At 40.6% G+C, this 15,218-nt stretch overlaps 1 protein-coding gene across 8 annotated transcripts in view; it reads right to left on the reverse strand.

Annotated features, from left to right (window-relative positions):
* The window catches only part of PPP1R21 (protein phosphatase 1 regulatory subunit 21), a 74,595-nt gene extending 59,590 nt beyond the window's left edge, over window positions 1-15,005 (reverse strand). For 2 of the 8 annotated variants that reach the window (XM_016948507.4, XM_016948506.4), the window contains exons 1-3: window positions 14,508-14,788; window positions 4,501-4,569; window positions 840-986 (exon numbers count right to left, since the gene is read on the reverse strand). In XM_016948507.4, the coding sequence (XP_016803996.1) occupies window positions 840-986; window positions 4,501-4,569; window positions 14,508-14,564 (273 nt within the window). In that variant the 5' untranslated portion in view covers window positions 14,565-14,788. Of the gene's footprint in view, window positions 1-839; window positions 1,026-4,500; window positions 4,570-6,953; window positions 7,747-14,507 lie in introns of those variants that run through there. The other 6 variants (XM_001151227.5, XM_001151290.7, XM_001151165.6 and 3 more) reach the window with 6 other exon arrangements.
* Window positions 15,006-15,218: the final 213 nt, after the last annotated feature.

Here is a 15,218-nt window from a genome sequence, read left to right on the forward strand (position 1 = left end):
CTACATTTGCTCCTAATAAGTTCTTTAAAATTGACTATCATATAAATGTCCCTAACATTTAATATATATTAATAATAAGAGTCTGCTTTCTTGACCTAATATCCAGGTGTAATAACGGAACATTAAAAATTCAGGGCCGGGGCCAGGCACGGTGGCTCAAGCCTGTAATCCCAGCACTTTGGGAGGCTGAGGCGAGCGGACCACCTGAGGTCGGGAGTTCGAGACCAGCCTGACCAACATGGAGAAACCCCTTCTCTATTAAACATACAAAATTAGCTGGGAGTGGCACATGCCCGCAATCACAGCTACAGGGGAGGTTGAGGCAGGAGAATCACTTGAACCTGGGAGGCAGAGGTTGCGGTGAGCTAAGATCGTGCCATTGCACTCTACCCTAGGCAACAAGAGTGAAACTGTCTCAAAAAAAAAAAAAAAAAAAAATTCAGGGCCGGGAATGATGGCTCATGCCTGTAATCATAGCACTTTGGGAGGCCGAGGCAAGTGGATCGCTTGAGTCCAGGAGTTCAAGACCAGCCTGGGCAACATAGTGAGACCCCATCTCTACAAAAAATACAAAAATTAGCCAGGCATGGTTGTGCACACCTATACTTCCAGCCACTCTGGGGGCGGAGGTGGGAGGATCACTGAGCCTGGGAGCAGAGGTTGCAGTGAGCCAAGATCACACCACAGCACTCCAGCATGGGTGGCAGAGCAAGACCCTGTCTCAAACAAACAAACAAAAAAATAATTCGGCAGTGGGGTCTTCTGTTAAAACCAGGATGCCCTGTAGGTGTCAGTAACTAACGACAAGGTCCCACTAACTTGCCTGTATTTGAACCTACCTTGTTTTTCTTGCCTCGTGGTTCACTTAGAGCTAGTTCATCTTGAAGTAGTTCTACCCTCTTGGCAAGCTGCAGATTTCGAAATGTCAAACTGTCCATTTCCTGTTGTAGTTTTCTCAATGACTGATCCTTCATTTTCAGTTGCTCCTATATCAAAGTGAAAACAGATTGGTCCTCACAGTTTAGCTGTAAGGTTTAGAAATTTTATTAAAAATTATTTCTATTTCACCAAAATATAATCAAAACCTCTTGCTTTAGGAAATTCAGGTTGTATGTGTGCCACTTCAGTTCTTAAGTTTTTAGCACTTTGTGAAAAGATAATCTTTTGGCTAAACCAAGTAAATATAAAAATAAGAGCAACTATACTAAAGTAACAGATCGTGATCAACTAACATCCTATGACAGTGAACAGACAAAAAGATTGAGGCTACAAATTTATAAACTTATTTATTTATTTTTATTTATTTATTTTTTTTTTGAGACAGAGTCTCGCTCTATTGCCCAGGCTGGAGTGCAGTGGCACAATCTCAGCTCACTGCAATCTCCGCCACCCGAGTTCAAGCATTTCTCATGCCTCAGCCTCCCGAGTGGCTGGGACTTCAGGCGCACACTACCATACTCGGCTAATTTTTTTGTATTTTTAGTAGAGACAGCGTTTCGCCATGTTGGACAGGCTGGTCTCAAACTCCTGACCTCAGGTGATCCATCTGCCTCGGCCTCCCAAAGTGCTGGGTTTACAGGCATGAGCCACCATGCCTGGCCAAACTTAGATATTTTAAAAAAACCTCAGATTTACTGATGATTCCCTTCAGTAAAAAAGAATGGGAAGAAATATACTTGTATTCCATTTTTTCTGTAAATCCTCCCTGAATTTAAATTAGTCAAAATGAAGTCTGCAACACACTTAATTGTTCTTCAACTATTCTGACATATCAAAGATAAAAATCAGTATCACACCAAAAATATTTTCATATGCTGTCCTACAATAATTCACTTTAAAGCTAAATGACAATAGAAACAAAATCTAAAATATTCTGCTAACCTTTTTGACACACCCTCTGCTGACCATTTTGTTCTGTTTATGCCATAATGGGGTACGAAAATGGAAAACTAAAGAGAAATATTTAGTTTCACTCTTTTTTAAAAGAATTATTCTAACTATATTTTACTTATGATGTTCTGACAACTTTTTATTCACTGATTATCAAACACAGATGGCCATGTAATACTGTATATTTAAAGAACTGGGCTGGCACAGTGGCTCATGCCTGTAATCCCAGCACTTTGGGAAGCCGAGACAGGAGGACTGCTTAAGCCCAAAAGCTGGAGACCAGCCTGAGCAACATAGTGAGACCTCATCTCTATTTAAAAAATTAAAAAATAAAAAAATAACTGTATGTTTACTAATTTCACTGAAACAATTATAAAACATGAAGGTCATGCTTTAACGAACAGATGATTTAACTGTATTGAAACAGCAACCTAGGCCAGGTGCAGTGGCTCACGCCTATAATCCCAGCACTTTGGGAGGCTGAAGAGGGTGGATCACTCGAGATCAGGAGTTTGAAACTGGCCTGGCCAACATGACAAAACTCCGACTCTACTAAAAATACAAAAATTAGCCAGGCAGGGTGGTGCACACCTGTGATCCCAGTGACTCAGGAGGCTGAAGCACAAGAATCACTCAAACCAGGGAGGCAGAGGTTGCAGTAAGCCGAGATTGTGCCACTGCACTCCAGCCTGGGTGACAGAGTAAGACTCTGTCTCAAAAAAAAAAAAAAAAAAAGGAATAGCAACCTAAAAGCCATAGGCTAGTGTCTACACTCTACTGACATTACCTGCATGTTGAGAAAAGTGCTAGAGGGATAGAACAATATGCTCCCATTAAGGAGAAAATAATTTTTTTCCTACATTTGTTTAGTAAAACCTTAATTTTTACTTGTAGTTCAAAGGCAAATTTAGGCCTAGCCCATGTCCAAACTATCATGTCTTTCAAATTTTAAAAATTCAAATCAATGAACATTGATTACACCTAACAGCTCACTGAAGGGGTAAACCCAGTAATAAAACTAAAAGCCTCCTGTAACACAGGACATCCAAATATTCCTGTCTAGCAAACTGGCAAATTGTCACTTGTTGTACTATAATTACAATGACTACTGTAATAAACAGTAAAACAAAAAATAATTTATTTTTCTCATAATTTATAATATATAATTATAATATATAATTATGCTTATAATTCTTAAAATAAACTAATGCTCCAACTCCATTAACCAATCATTAATTTCAGAAAACATCTATCCCAGCCTTTCGCTAAACTCCAGTTTCTGTAATGGGGAAGATAATGTTATCTGACCTCATAGGGTTGTTGTGAACACTAAAGATAATGGATATAATGGACTTAGCACAATGCCTGGTATGCAGTGAGTGCTCAATCAATAGAACCAGCTGTCACCACGCCTACCACTGTTCCTACCATTGCTGCCATCACAGAGTTAATCAAACACAACCAGCAACAGGAGGGTATGAAACACCAGGGCAGGCTACTAGGAAAAACTAGGAAAGACTTTCCCCAGCAATAAGTTTAAATATCATTTGGAGATATAATGATCATTTTTTCAAAAATTTTAGTGAAACAATAACTTCACTAATAAATCCTGACTATAAAGCTTCTTTTTTAATCATCTTGGCTTGGGTGCAGAGAGCCTGGAAGTATGGGTGGGGTGTTCAGAACCATCTCAACCCTGAGACTGTGCTAACAGCACCTGAGGAGGAGACACTCAGAGACAGATTTCTCTCCTGTAGGATCCAACAACTGACTACGTAAAAGGACAATTTCTGGGGCTTAGTTGCCTAAGTGGAGCCACCTCAGACATATTACTGATCAGGGGCTTATCCAAAAAGAGATAGAAGTAAGAGGAATCCTAATCCCATCTGTCTAAAGAGAGCAGAGGGAGCAAGAAAGGGAAAGAGCAAAAGAGTGAGCTAGACAGTATATTTAACTGAAACTTGGCCAAGAAGAAATCCAAATCCTAGACTTAATTTATCCATTTAAAAATATCACTAAGCAATATTTACTACATGCCTACTAGAAATGAGGCAGAAACAAATTCCTTCATCTATCATATTTCTCCCCTTAGTTAACAAAAATGCTGATGGTAAAATGTATCACTCAAAGACTGTCCTGATTAACACAGGTTATTACTATTAAATAGCTCAACTAAAGGCAAGATTTAGGAACTAAATGATTCACACAATGGAATCCACTTATTAGAGACCTGCCATCTGCTGAGTGAGAGGGATTCAAATAGGAATATGACATAGCCTCCCTCAGAAAGCTGTCTGTGATGACAACTGATAAGAAGCCTTAATAATCCAGATAAACCGAGCTAAGTAAAGGCCTTGAGGCACAGGAGTAATGCATTAGACAAAGTCACATAATACCTTTTTTTATAATTTTTAGCTAAGGAAATCAAAGTACCTCATATTCTTACCTAAGCAAGTAGGAAAATTAACCACAAAAGACTGTATTACTGTCCCCTATCCCTAGTCAATCAGTGTCAGAGTTGGAACTTTAACCCAGAAAACCCAATGAACCTGCTTTGAGCAACACCAAATGCTAACTTAACCCTCACAACACAAATATCCTGTTGCCCACCTTTAAAGCTGCAGAATTTGCTTGTTCATCCACAACACCTTTCTTCAGAACCTGATTCTGAGCCCGAAGCTGAAAACAGAGAAAGCAAAAATCAATTTCTAATATAAAGCAATTGGTTATATCAAGGAAATCACATCAATTTTACAGGCATCATTATACTGAGTAACTAAGTAGCTTCTCACATATATATGAGAACAAAAAAGTATTAGACCCAAAGAGGGTAGTAGATAACAATAATTCACCATTTTACAGATAAGGACACACAGGCTGAGTTGCCCAATGAAATTAAAAAAAAAATCAATGGCAAAAATGGGACTAAAATCCAGTCTCCTGATTTCTAGTGTGTCACTCTTTCTATAAAACCAAGTCCCATCCCTAAATAAAAACTAATACAATAAATAATAGGGTACTGAATATGCCATGTTCCTTGAAATTCTGACACACCATTCATTTGTAAAATACATACAACTGGACTAATTATAAAGTAAGAATTCCACAGAAAATAAAAATGTGGGGCATCAACATCCCAGTAGGACACTGTGCCTAATATTAGACATGCAAATGTCATCATCAACAATGGCCTCGGGCATCAGCTGGGGCAGTGTACAGAAGCAACTAAGAAGCAGGCTCCATTTAAAAGTTAATAATAGTACCCACTTACATACGAATGCTCACTACAAACTAGGCACCGTCCTAAGTACTTTTATGTATTACTTCATCTAATCCTCACAATCCTGTGAAGTGGGTACTCTAATTACCTCCATTTTACAGATGAGGAAACTGAGGCACAGAGAAGTTAAGTAGCAATGCTGAGATTCAGACTCTACCAGTTTGGACTCCAAAGTCATAATGCCAATTAGACAATACTGGCTGCTATTTCACAAAGCTACATTTAAGTGAAAAAAGCAGTGAGCTGGAGAGGTGAGAGATGCCTTTGGAGAAAGAGGTAAAACTTGGGCTTTTTTTCACAGATAATTATTAAATACTGAGAACGCTATTTTAAATAAAGTATACAAATCAGAAATTATGCAGCTAAATGCATTTTTACTTATGTATACATCTATATAACCACCACTGGCAGGGTTTTAAAAGATAAAATTTACTTCTGTAATAAGAGGAAAGTATTCTCAGTGAAGAGAACATAGAGCACTTAAGCATAAATATACAAGCTCATTGTAGCTGAAGCAAAAGGTTTACAGACTAATATTCCCAGGGCTCAGTGCAGATATCATGAAAGACCAGGTTCTTCTCTGAGAAACTGAAAGAATGAGACATCCTTGTATGTGAGCTTTAAAAAAAAAAAAAATCTATTTCTAAAATTAAAAATAAAAATTTTTTAAAAATCTTTCTAATTCTGCATAGCTCAGATCTGTCTCCTGAGAACAGAGAACAGAAATGACCCTTTTCTGTGCCAAAAGAACAGGCATATTTGAATGCTAAATCTTAAACTATTTAAAACTCAGTGGAAAATTTAGCTAAGATTCTGAGATAAAATACAGGAATACTGCAGGATATTCAACAGTTTGAGCAAAAGACAGACTAAAAAGATGACATTCTTCTATTTTTAGAAAGTTAGAGATGACAGTTCATTACCACAATAGAAAGCAGACCCAAATATTTGCTCTGCCATTTATTAGACAATATAAACTTGGGAAATTCACTTAACCAGCTATATGGTCTATAGAATGGGTAAATTCATTTACCCTACCTTCCTTCTTCTGAGGCTACCGTGAGAACCAGATAAGAAACCTATGTCAAAGCACTTTCTAAACTATAAAATGCTCCACAAATGGAAACAGAGCTCTTATTATTAGAACAGATTCAAAATGACAACAGATATGTTTATTATAGTTTGCATGGTGTAAGGCATTGTACACCTTGATTGATATCGGTGAGAGATGTAAAAGATATGGTCTCTATTTTCAAAGAACTTACACTTTAAAAGGGAAGATAAAATATTAAAAGATAACTAGCAATACTAGTATTTCCTGCTTGAAAAAAAAAGTAGAAGAGATTAAATTCTCTAGAACACGGGTTGGCTAACTAAGGTCTGAGGGCCAAATTGGCAGGCTATTTTTAAAGTTTTATTGGAACACAGCCATACTCATTCATTTACGTACTGTCCATGGTTGCTTTTGAGGTACAATGGAAGAGACAAGCAGTTGCAACAGAAACCACATAGCCTCAAGCCTAAAATATTTACTGTGTGGCCTCTTACAGAGCTTGGTAACCTCTGCTCTAGAAGTTCAAAAGAGAGAAATACCACTTTAATGTTGACTTCCATGATGTAGTGTTCTACTTTTTAAGCAAATATCAACATAGTCTTGAATAATGTGCTACTTCACAGAATTCAATAAATACTTTCAAATCCATATAGCCAAAAAAATAGCAATACTGCTTCAGTCTTTAGATTTTATTTTATAAATCTAAAAACGTTAGATTTTATTTCATACCCCTGTCTTAGCTGTGATCTGTAATCTCTTACATGTCTTCTTTGTGTGGTATTTAGAAGCTCCTAACGACTACTTCAAGGACTAAGAATGAAGCTTGAAGTTCACTGAATTGATAATTTCCTGTAAAACCAGAACCACAGCAATTAATTTTAAGAAAAAAAACCTCATCTTTCATTTCTAAGGCACACTGCAGAGTATTTAAAGCAAATTGAACAGACTGCTTTGTTAAAAAGCAAAATGAAACTTTGAAGCTATTGCTGTTAGGAATTTAATATAACTGATTATAACAAAAAAAATTAGGATTTTCCTTTGCAAAATATTTTTTGCTAAACTGGTAACTCAAACATGGTTTCAATGAAACCATTTAACAGACAGTGCAGCTTTTTAAGAAACTGTTATCTGAAAGACCTTTCTATTACTTAGTAGGTAGAAATGGAGGAAGATGATAAGCTTGCATACTCTATTGCCATTTTAACTACTCTTTGCAACATTTGATGTTTTTCTGCATTTCAGCATCACTTCTGCCACTCTTACTGCATTACTGAATGAGAAGCTTATAAAATCCTGAGCTGCTCTTATTAGCCTGATCTTTTTTTTTATTTTATTATTTATTTATTTATTTTGAGACTGAGTCTCGCTCTGTTGCCCAGGCTGAAGTGCAGTGGTGCAATCTCAGCTCACTGCAGCCTCCACCTCTCGGGTTCAAGCGATTCTCCTGCCTCAGCCTCCCAAGAAGCTGGGATTATAGGCACGTGCCACCACGCCCGGCTAATTTTTTGTATTTTTAGTAGAGACAGGGTTTCACCATGTTGACTAGGCTGGTCTTGAACTCCTGACCTCAAGTGATCTGCCCGCCTCAGCCTCCCAAAGTGCTGGGATTACAGTCATGAGTCACCACATCCGGCCAGCCTGGTCTTTTAGAATCTATCTTTCTCTGCACCAGTGTTCACCACAGAGGGGAGGCAAATGAACACTGTTTTTGTTTTAGATGTAGGTATAAGATTACCGGATGGTCACTACTGCCTCTAGGAGTCCAGAATGGAGACACCAATGCATATGACATAACTGAGAAACAACTGCCCTGAAGTCTCTATTAGTACAGAAAAACTCTCCTGCAGATGATAGAGCTTATTTTCAACAGCTGTGCACCAAGCTCTTCTGTTCCATTCAGTGGGGGAAGAGTACCTCTGAATCCCTCTTAATCCTTTTAAATCTCATTTTTCCTTGTTTTGTAATTTTCTGATTCATTTTACCCTTACTTTGAGAGCACAGCCCTTCTTCACTTTGGCCAACCAAATCCCACCTGTTCTCTAGGATCCTACTTTTTACCTACTGGCCCTACTTCCTCCATAATTTTTCCTAATCACTCCCTGACTCCCTATGGCCCATAGAGAGCCTGTGCTTCAGTTCCTTTGGCACTTACTAACAACAAAATATCTCTTATTAAACTATTCAGTTTTAATTTTGCTTCTAAAAACAGTAAATTTTACATTTTACTAATATATGTATTTCTGTATAGGCTGGGAGCAGTGGCTCATGCCTGTAATCACAGCACTTTAGGAGGCTGAGGCGGCAGATCACCTGAGGTCAGGAGTTCAAAACCAGCCTAGCCAACATGGCAAAACCCCATCTCTACTGAAAATACAAAAATTAGCCGGGCATGGTGGCAGGCGCATGTAATCCCAGCTACTCAGGAGGCTGAGACAGGAGAATTGCTTGAACCCAGGAGACGGACGGAGGTTGCAGTGAGCCAAGATCACACCACTGCACTCCAGCCTAGGAGACAGAGCAAATCAATCAATTAATAAATAAATTTCTGTATTCATTTCCCACCTGCCACCTTAAACTGTTCTCCATGGTAAAGACTACAGTATACTTCCTTGTATTTCCTGCCTGCAATGAAAGATCAATGCTATGGATAGAGAAGGAACTCAATAAATTTTTAGTTAATTAATCAGATCAGTTAATTTGATTAATCAAATTAATCAAATCAAATTAATAAATTATACATACAAAGGTGTTTAAATGTAATACATTATATAAGAGATTGCCATTACTTTAACAGTTCTCTTTTAAGACTCTCCAAATAATTTGAACCTCATGATCCTATTGGACACCAAGAATCCTCAAAAGCCTTGAGCCTAACTCTCTAATGACCAGTGCCCAGACCTGCTCTCTATAACTCTGGTTCTGGAATAGCCCAACTTCAGTGAGGCCTATCACACAGCTGTTTCTCCTAGGACACAGAGTGGTGGTAAGCTCACTATGACTTCTCTCATGCCACTCTGACAATATGTGATAGGCTAAATGGCCCAAGATTGGGGATTTATTACCTTCAATCACAAACTGTTGGAAGAGTTTGTGGGGAAAGTGAGATGAATCACTCATATGCATTTTCTCAGCTAATCCTCAACAATCTTGTGTTAGAACCACTTTTACATGGCTGTCTTCATGCAGTGGACTTTTTTTGACATTTATACATATTTTACAACCCTATAAAATAAACTTTTAAACATACAGTCTTTTCTTCAATACAAAGTGACGTGTGCAAGACAACCCTATGCCACACCAAAACCCTGATTCAAAGCTTCAGAATACTGAAGTCATGTGCAGACCCCAGCTGCAGTATCTGGCCTGGATGACCCCTAAAACTCCTTCCAGTTCTAACATTTTAAGTATTCCAAATTACTGGGAATCCTACTTAGTCTTTCTTTCTGCCTACTTACTTGTTGCTATCCCAGGACAGGGATAAAGTATGTGTAGGCTACATATTATGCAGCAGTAGCTAGGGTTACTTTGTCACTGAGGCAGGAAAAAACTCACATCTGCCTCAAATGGCATCCTTTCTCCTGCTCCTGCTCCCATGCAGGGAAACTCACTACGACAAAACCCCAACCCTTGCAGTTTAGCTGCCCCTAGGTGAATGGGTGAGTAAATCAGTTAAAACTAAACAGGAAGAGGAGGCTGCCCCTTGTCTTTCTAGGGCCTTGTCCCAAGTGTGGTCTTTGGACAGCTGCAATAGTTTTACCTGGAGGCAGAATCTCAGGCCCCACCCCAGACCTACTAAACCAGAATCAGCAGTTTAACAAGGTCTTCAAGTGAGTCATTTAGACATTTACATCTGTGATGCACAGACCCAGGGTCTAAGCTAGCACTGTCCAACAGAGTACTCAATAGCTACAAGTGGCTATTTTAATTAAATTATTTAAATTAAATAAAACCTAAAATTCAGTTCCTCAGTCACACACTAGCTACCTTTCAAGCACTTAACAGCCATGCATGGCTAGCGGTTACCCTGCTGGACAGCACAGATACAGAACATTTTCATTCTCATGGAAACTTCCATTGGATAGCACTGAACACAAACCTGTTTTCCAACCCAACTTTACTAGTGAATCCTACCTACACATCAGGGTCAAAAAAAAAAAAAAAAAAGCTCATATTCAATTTTAATCCTATCCAGCTCCTAAGTCTATTTCTCTATAAAAGTAGGTGATAAATCAGGTACTGCCAAATCCTGTTATCTGGAGAGCAAACATGCTGGATCAAAACTGACCCTTTCTCCATACAAGTAGCTGTGTACTAAAAGTCTAAAAAGTTCCCTTTGTATGCAAAGGAAGCACCAATTGCAAAGTAAACTGTAGAGAAATAATGGATGTTTGGCTTTCCTGCTGGCATCCATTGTCCCAAAAAAAAAAAAAAAAGATCTTTAAAAAGATTATCTTTATTTCTGCCAAGGCTACTATCCCAATACCATTCCTTGATCAATGATTTTCAAATGTTAGCATGAATCCAATCACTGGAAAGGTTTGTTACAACACAGATTGCTGGGTCTCACTGCTAGTTTCAGATTCAATAGGTGCAGGGTGGACCCAAGAATTTACATTTCTAACCCATTCCCAGATGATGTTGTTTCAGGTTCCACACTTTGAGAATCATTGACCCAAGGTAACACAAACATTGAAAAGACAATTAGAACTTGAAACTTGCTTACACAAACACCACGGTGCCAGGCAAGAGTGCTCCCGCAAAGAAAGCAGGCTAAAATCAAATGAGCCAGAACTCAGCACTTTTTGCCTCTCTTCTCCATAATGAGATACAACAGAGCATCAGAAGCAGAGCAGGTCATGGAAGAAACAGCAAGTCAGAAATGGTCTTTCATCCTTAATCTATAATGTAGCAACTGAGGTCTTGATTAACTTTCCCTCACATCTCAAGGAGGTAGCTTGCATCTGTTATTAACTTCCCAAACCTCTGAAAACCAGCCTCTACACACATTCATTCTCCCTCCCCAAACTCTATTGAACCTGAAATATTAAAAACCTCAAATGACCCTCTAATTGCCCAAACCACTGGGTCTTAATCTCCATTTTTACTAACCTTTCCATAACACTTTCTTTTAGCAATCTGTTTGCCTCAGCAATTCTCATCTGCTTTGACCTCCACAGTTCACCTTTTATCTAACTGGACTCTCAGTCTCTTTAATGGGAGCTCCTCAGACCACTCTTTTTTTTTTTTTTTTTTCTTCCTTTTCAAGAGGAAAGATTATGAGATGGGACCTTTCCTGGAACAAAGGCTGAAATCTGCATTAAAGAAGAATGAGAAGACTCTGCCAATGTCCTTGGCTTAGGGATCATGCTTGCTGCTTTCTTGATGGGCTTCCTTCTACAGATTAAGAGGACACCTTTTTCCTTTGTATCCTAAATAAGGCAGAAAAATTATGCAACTGGATTTCAGTATCAGCCCACGAAACTTGTACCAGGGAAGGTAATAAAAAGGTGGAATACTCTTAGGCATAGGACTGGAGAGAGCATAGATCTTATCTGGAAATTGCCTGCTACTAGAATTGACAAGGAATAAAAAGCACAAGAAATCTTTTGATCAGGATCTGTTCTCCTGTGTTCTGAAATTCCCATCACATTGCAATTAAAAGAATGAAAAATGACCTGGTCCAATAGGGGAGATGACCCCAAGTCTGGCAGGCCTCCTACAGTCTCCTTAGCATCTCTTTCTCCTCCAGGCACATCCTCCCGACAGGTGTTTCCCAATTTCTACCCTGATTAACTCTCAAAGTGCATCGTCATGGGACTTACTCCAAAAGTGCTAGCCTTTGTCCTGACTTTTAGCCAGTCCATGTCCATTAGAAAGTTTCAGCCATTACTTCCAACATTACCTCATACTAATAATATGTGAATAACAAATTTAGTGTGCCTTCCAACCCTAAACTTCCTCAACTGTATCTAACCTCTCCTATAGCCCTTCACTCTGAACGGGCTCTTCTTCCCGCTGGCCCTCATTGTGTCAGTGGCAGTCATGTTCCCTCACCTCAGAACTGCAGGGACAACTCTGAGTCTTCCCACATTCACCAAGTCCCAAAATGAATGAGACACAAGGATGAGTGCCTTGTATGTTTGGTTAGTGCCATGCACACAGCAGGCACTCAAAAAAAGGAAAGCTGAAAAGCATTTTTTAACCATAATTCCTGAATCTAGCCCCTTCTCTATAGCCCCAGAGGTCACTAACTTTATATAATCCTACATTACTCTCCCCAAAACTATTTCAACAGTCTACTCCCTGCTTTTTTCCCACCAATCTTTCCCTATTTCAATCCATCCTTCACGGTTATCAGTGTCCTTCCTAAAAGTAATGTCACTCCCCTGCTTAACTTTTGGCATCTCTCCATTACTCAAAAGGTAAAGTTCACTCTTCTTACTTGACATCCACAACCTTTCATGATAGGGTCCAAATTATCTCTCCTACCTCATTTCACCACTCTCTGCCATGTGAAAGCTCATTAATCTTAATGAGCTTTCATACCAGCAAACATGGACTGTTCCCTTTGCCTGGAAAGCTACTACTCCTTCATTTCCTCTTCTCTAATCCCCAATATAACCTCAACGCTTATCCAATGTCTTCGGTAGTCCCACTGAACTAACACTTGTCATACTATATCATAACTATGTACTACGTTAGAATATTCCATTAAAGGTGACTTGTTAAGCTGAACCCTGCCTCACTCAACAGACCCTGGCAGACTGCTCAAAGGGGGCACATATTGTCTGCTAAACAAGCTTACATATCCAAAAACTTTTCAGTTTTTATTACTTTGGGAGGCTATACAATTATTTCAGCAATGTAGTCCCTACTCAAAACATTTTGGAACTCCCCTATTGCCATTTGTAATGGCCTTCTGAGCTTGCTGGCTTTCTGGAGAAGAAAATCAGTCTCCTTGCTTTATACTCAAGAAACATTTTCTTATTTTTTTCTTCTTTTCACAGGTGTTGATCATGAAACATTTTCAACCAAAAATAGTAGAGCCAAATTTGAGCATTGCCAACCTCCACCCACCTCCCTTCATCACATGGATTTGTTCCAAACAACTTCTGGCCCTTCAAGCAAGGAAACACTCCTTCAAAAGATGAACACTTGCCATCACTAACATTGTGCCACAGGCTCTTAAGACAATTTCAAATGGAAATGCAACAAAGTTTTGCTAACGGTAGCATCACTGAAATAAGTGTAGTGTCTCAAAAGACTCCTATTTGATGGTGAAGAATTAAGTGTGTATGTTTAGGCACAAGTTTTATTTTTCAAAGAATATTTCATCTTGCTAATTGTCGAATGAAATCTTAAGGAATAAAATGTGTCTCAGTTTCTCCAAATTGCAAAAAGGAATTACCATCTTCCCACTGACTCCATGAATGCCAAGATCACTGAAAACTAAGCCTAATGACTGTTGGATCAATTTCCAAAGATGTAAAATTCTGCTTTAATAACTTCATTAAAATATTCTTAAACTAGAAACACCCTACCCAGAAACTGCAGCATCCTTTTCCAAGGAAAGGGTTATATCATTTAAAAGACTGATGCCATAAACACGAGAAAGGGGCAGGTCCCCATGTTGCTTAATGTGTGTTGAGCACCTGCTGGGTGTCTGCCCCATTCTAGGTGACCGAGGGACAAGAGAAAGAAAAGGATAGAGCCGTAGCACTCAAGCTTTCAAAATCATTCCTGACAACCTCTTGCCAAAGCAGTGAATACATTCATAACCACCCATCCCTAGTGAAGCAGTTTACCCGAATGTCTCTATTTACCCTCTCGAATTGATTCGGGGGAAGATAAATCTCTTTAACCTCATATCATCCCTGTGGGAGGGGAGAAGGGTTGATCTTCCCCATCCCTAGGCTGAGAAAATTGAGGAAGCAGCGAGGTGAGGAGTGGTCCACACCTTTCCCTTCCCTTCTCAGCCAGCGTTAGAGGCAAGAAGCCAGAATTTCTGACATCCCAGTCCCAAGCCCGCTACTTCAGTGAAAAGGAAGAATCAAACTCCAGCTTCTCCCTGCAAAAACGCTCACGGACGCAGACACCGCCCGGCCCCATCTCCTGGGAGCTGCAGGTGGAGGCACCGTAACGGTGGACGGAGACGGCTGAGGGGAAAGGTGCGGCGCGCTCGCGTGCCCCTCCCGCAGTACCCCTAGGTCCCGACAAGTCGCTGCCACGGCAACCTGAGGCCGCAGGGCGGGGGACCCCCTACTCCCAGACCACGATGGGTACCTTCGAGTACTCCTGAGCCAGCTTCTGGTACTTCCCCTGCAACTCAGCCGAGGCCATGGCCTCCCCCGCCCCGTACAGGCCAGGCCGCCCAGGCGGCTCAGCCTGTCTCCCGCCCCCAAACCCAAACACGCTCCCGGGAACGGCTCAGGCACTATCTGCCTGCTTGGCCACCGCCGCCGCCGCCGCCGCCGCCGCCGCCGCCGCCGCGCCTCCTCCTCCACTTCCGGGTTCGCGGGGTGGGAGGAAGGTGGAGTGGGGCCGGGGGCGGAGCGACCACAGAGGGCGGGGCGACGTCTGGCGTCAGTGCCCCACCCTTCGCGCCCGAATACGTGCGTGCGTAGCCTCGCTAGCGTGCCTGGGCTGTGCCCCTGGGACCAGGGGGCGCCATCTTGACGCATGGTCCAAGATGGCGACCTGGAACGCTGAGCGAGAGAATCAAGACGGGAAGAGACTCATGAGAGCCTATAGAATGGGCGGGGGACCTAGGAGAGGGACGATAATTGCGAAGAGCAGAGGGCCGGAAGAAGAAACATTCTAAGCGCATCAAGAATTCTGGCCGACTCCCCACAGCCCCGGGTTCCCATGGCAACCGCCTGGCGTTTGATGGTTACATCTTTCAGCACAAGCGTGGAAAGATTTGTGTATTCGGCTATTTTGTCATCCGCATATGATAGCACAGGACATGCTCTGCACTGTAAACTCTCAGACCTT

This window comes from Pan troglodytes, chromosome 12 (genome assembly GCF_028858775.2).
Source record: "Pan troglodytes isolate AG18354 chromosome 12, NHGRI_mPanTro3-v2.0_pri, whole genome shotgun sequence".
NCBI lineage: Eukaryota > Metazoa > Chordata > Mammalia > Primates > Hominidae > Pan > Pan troglodytes.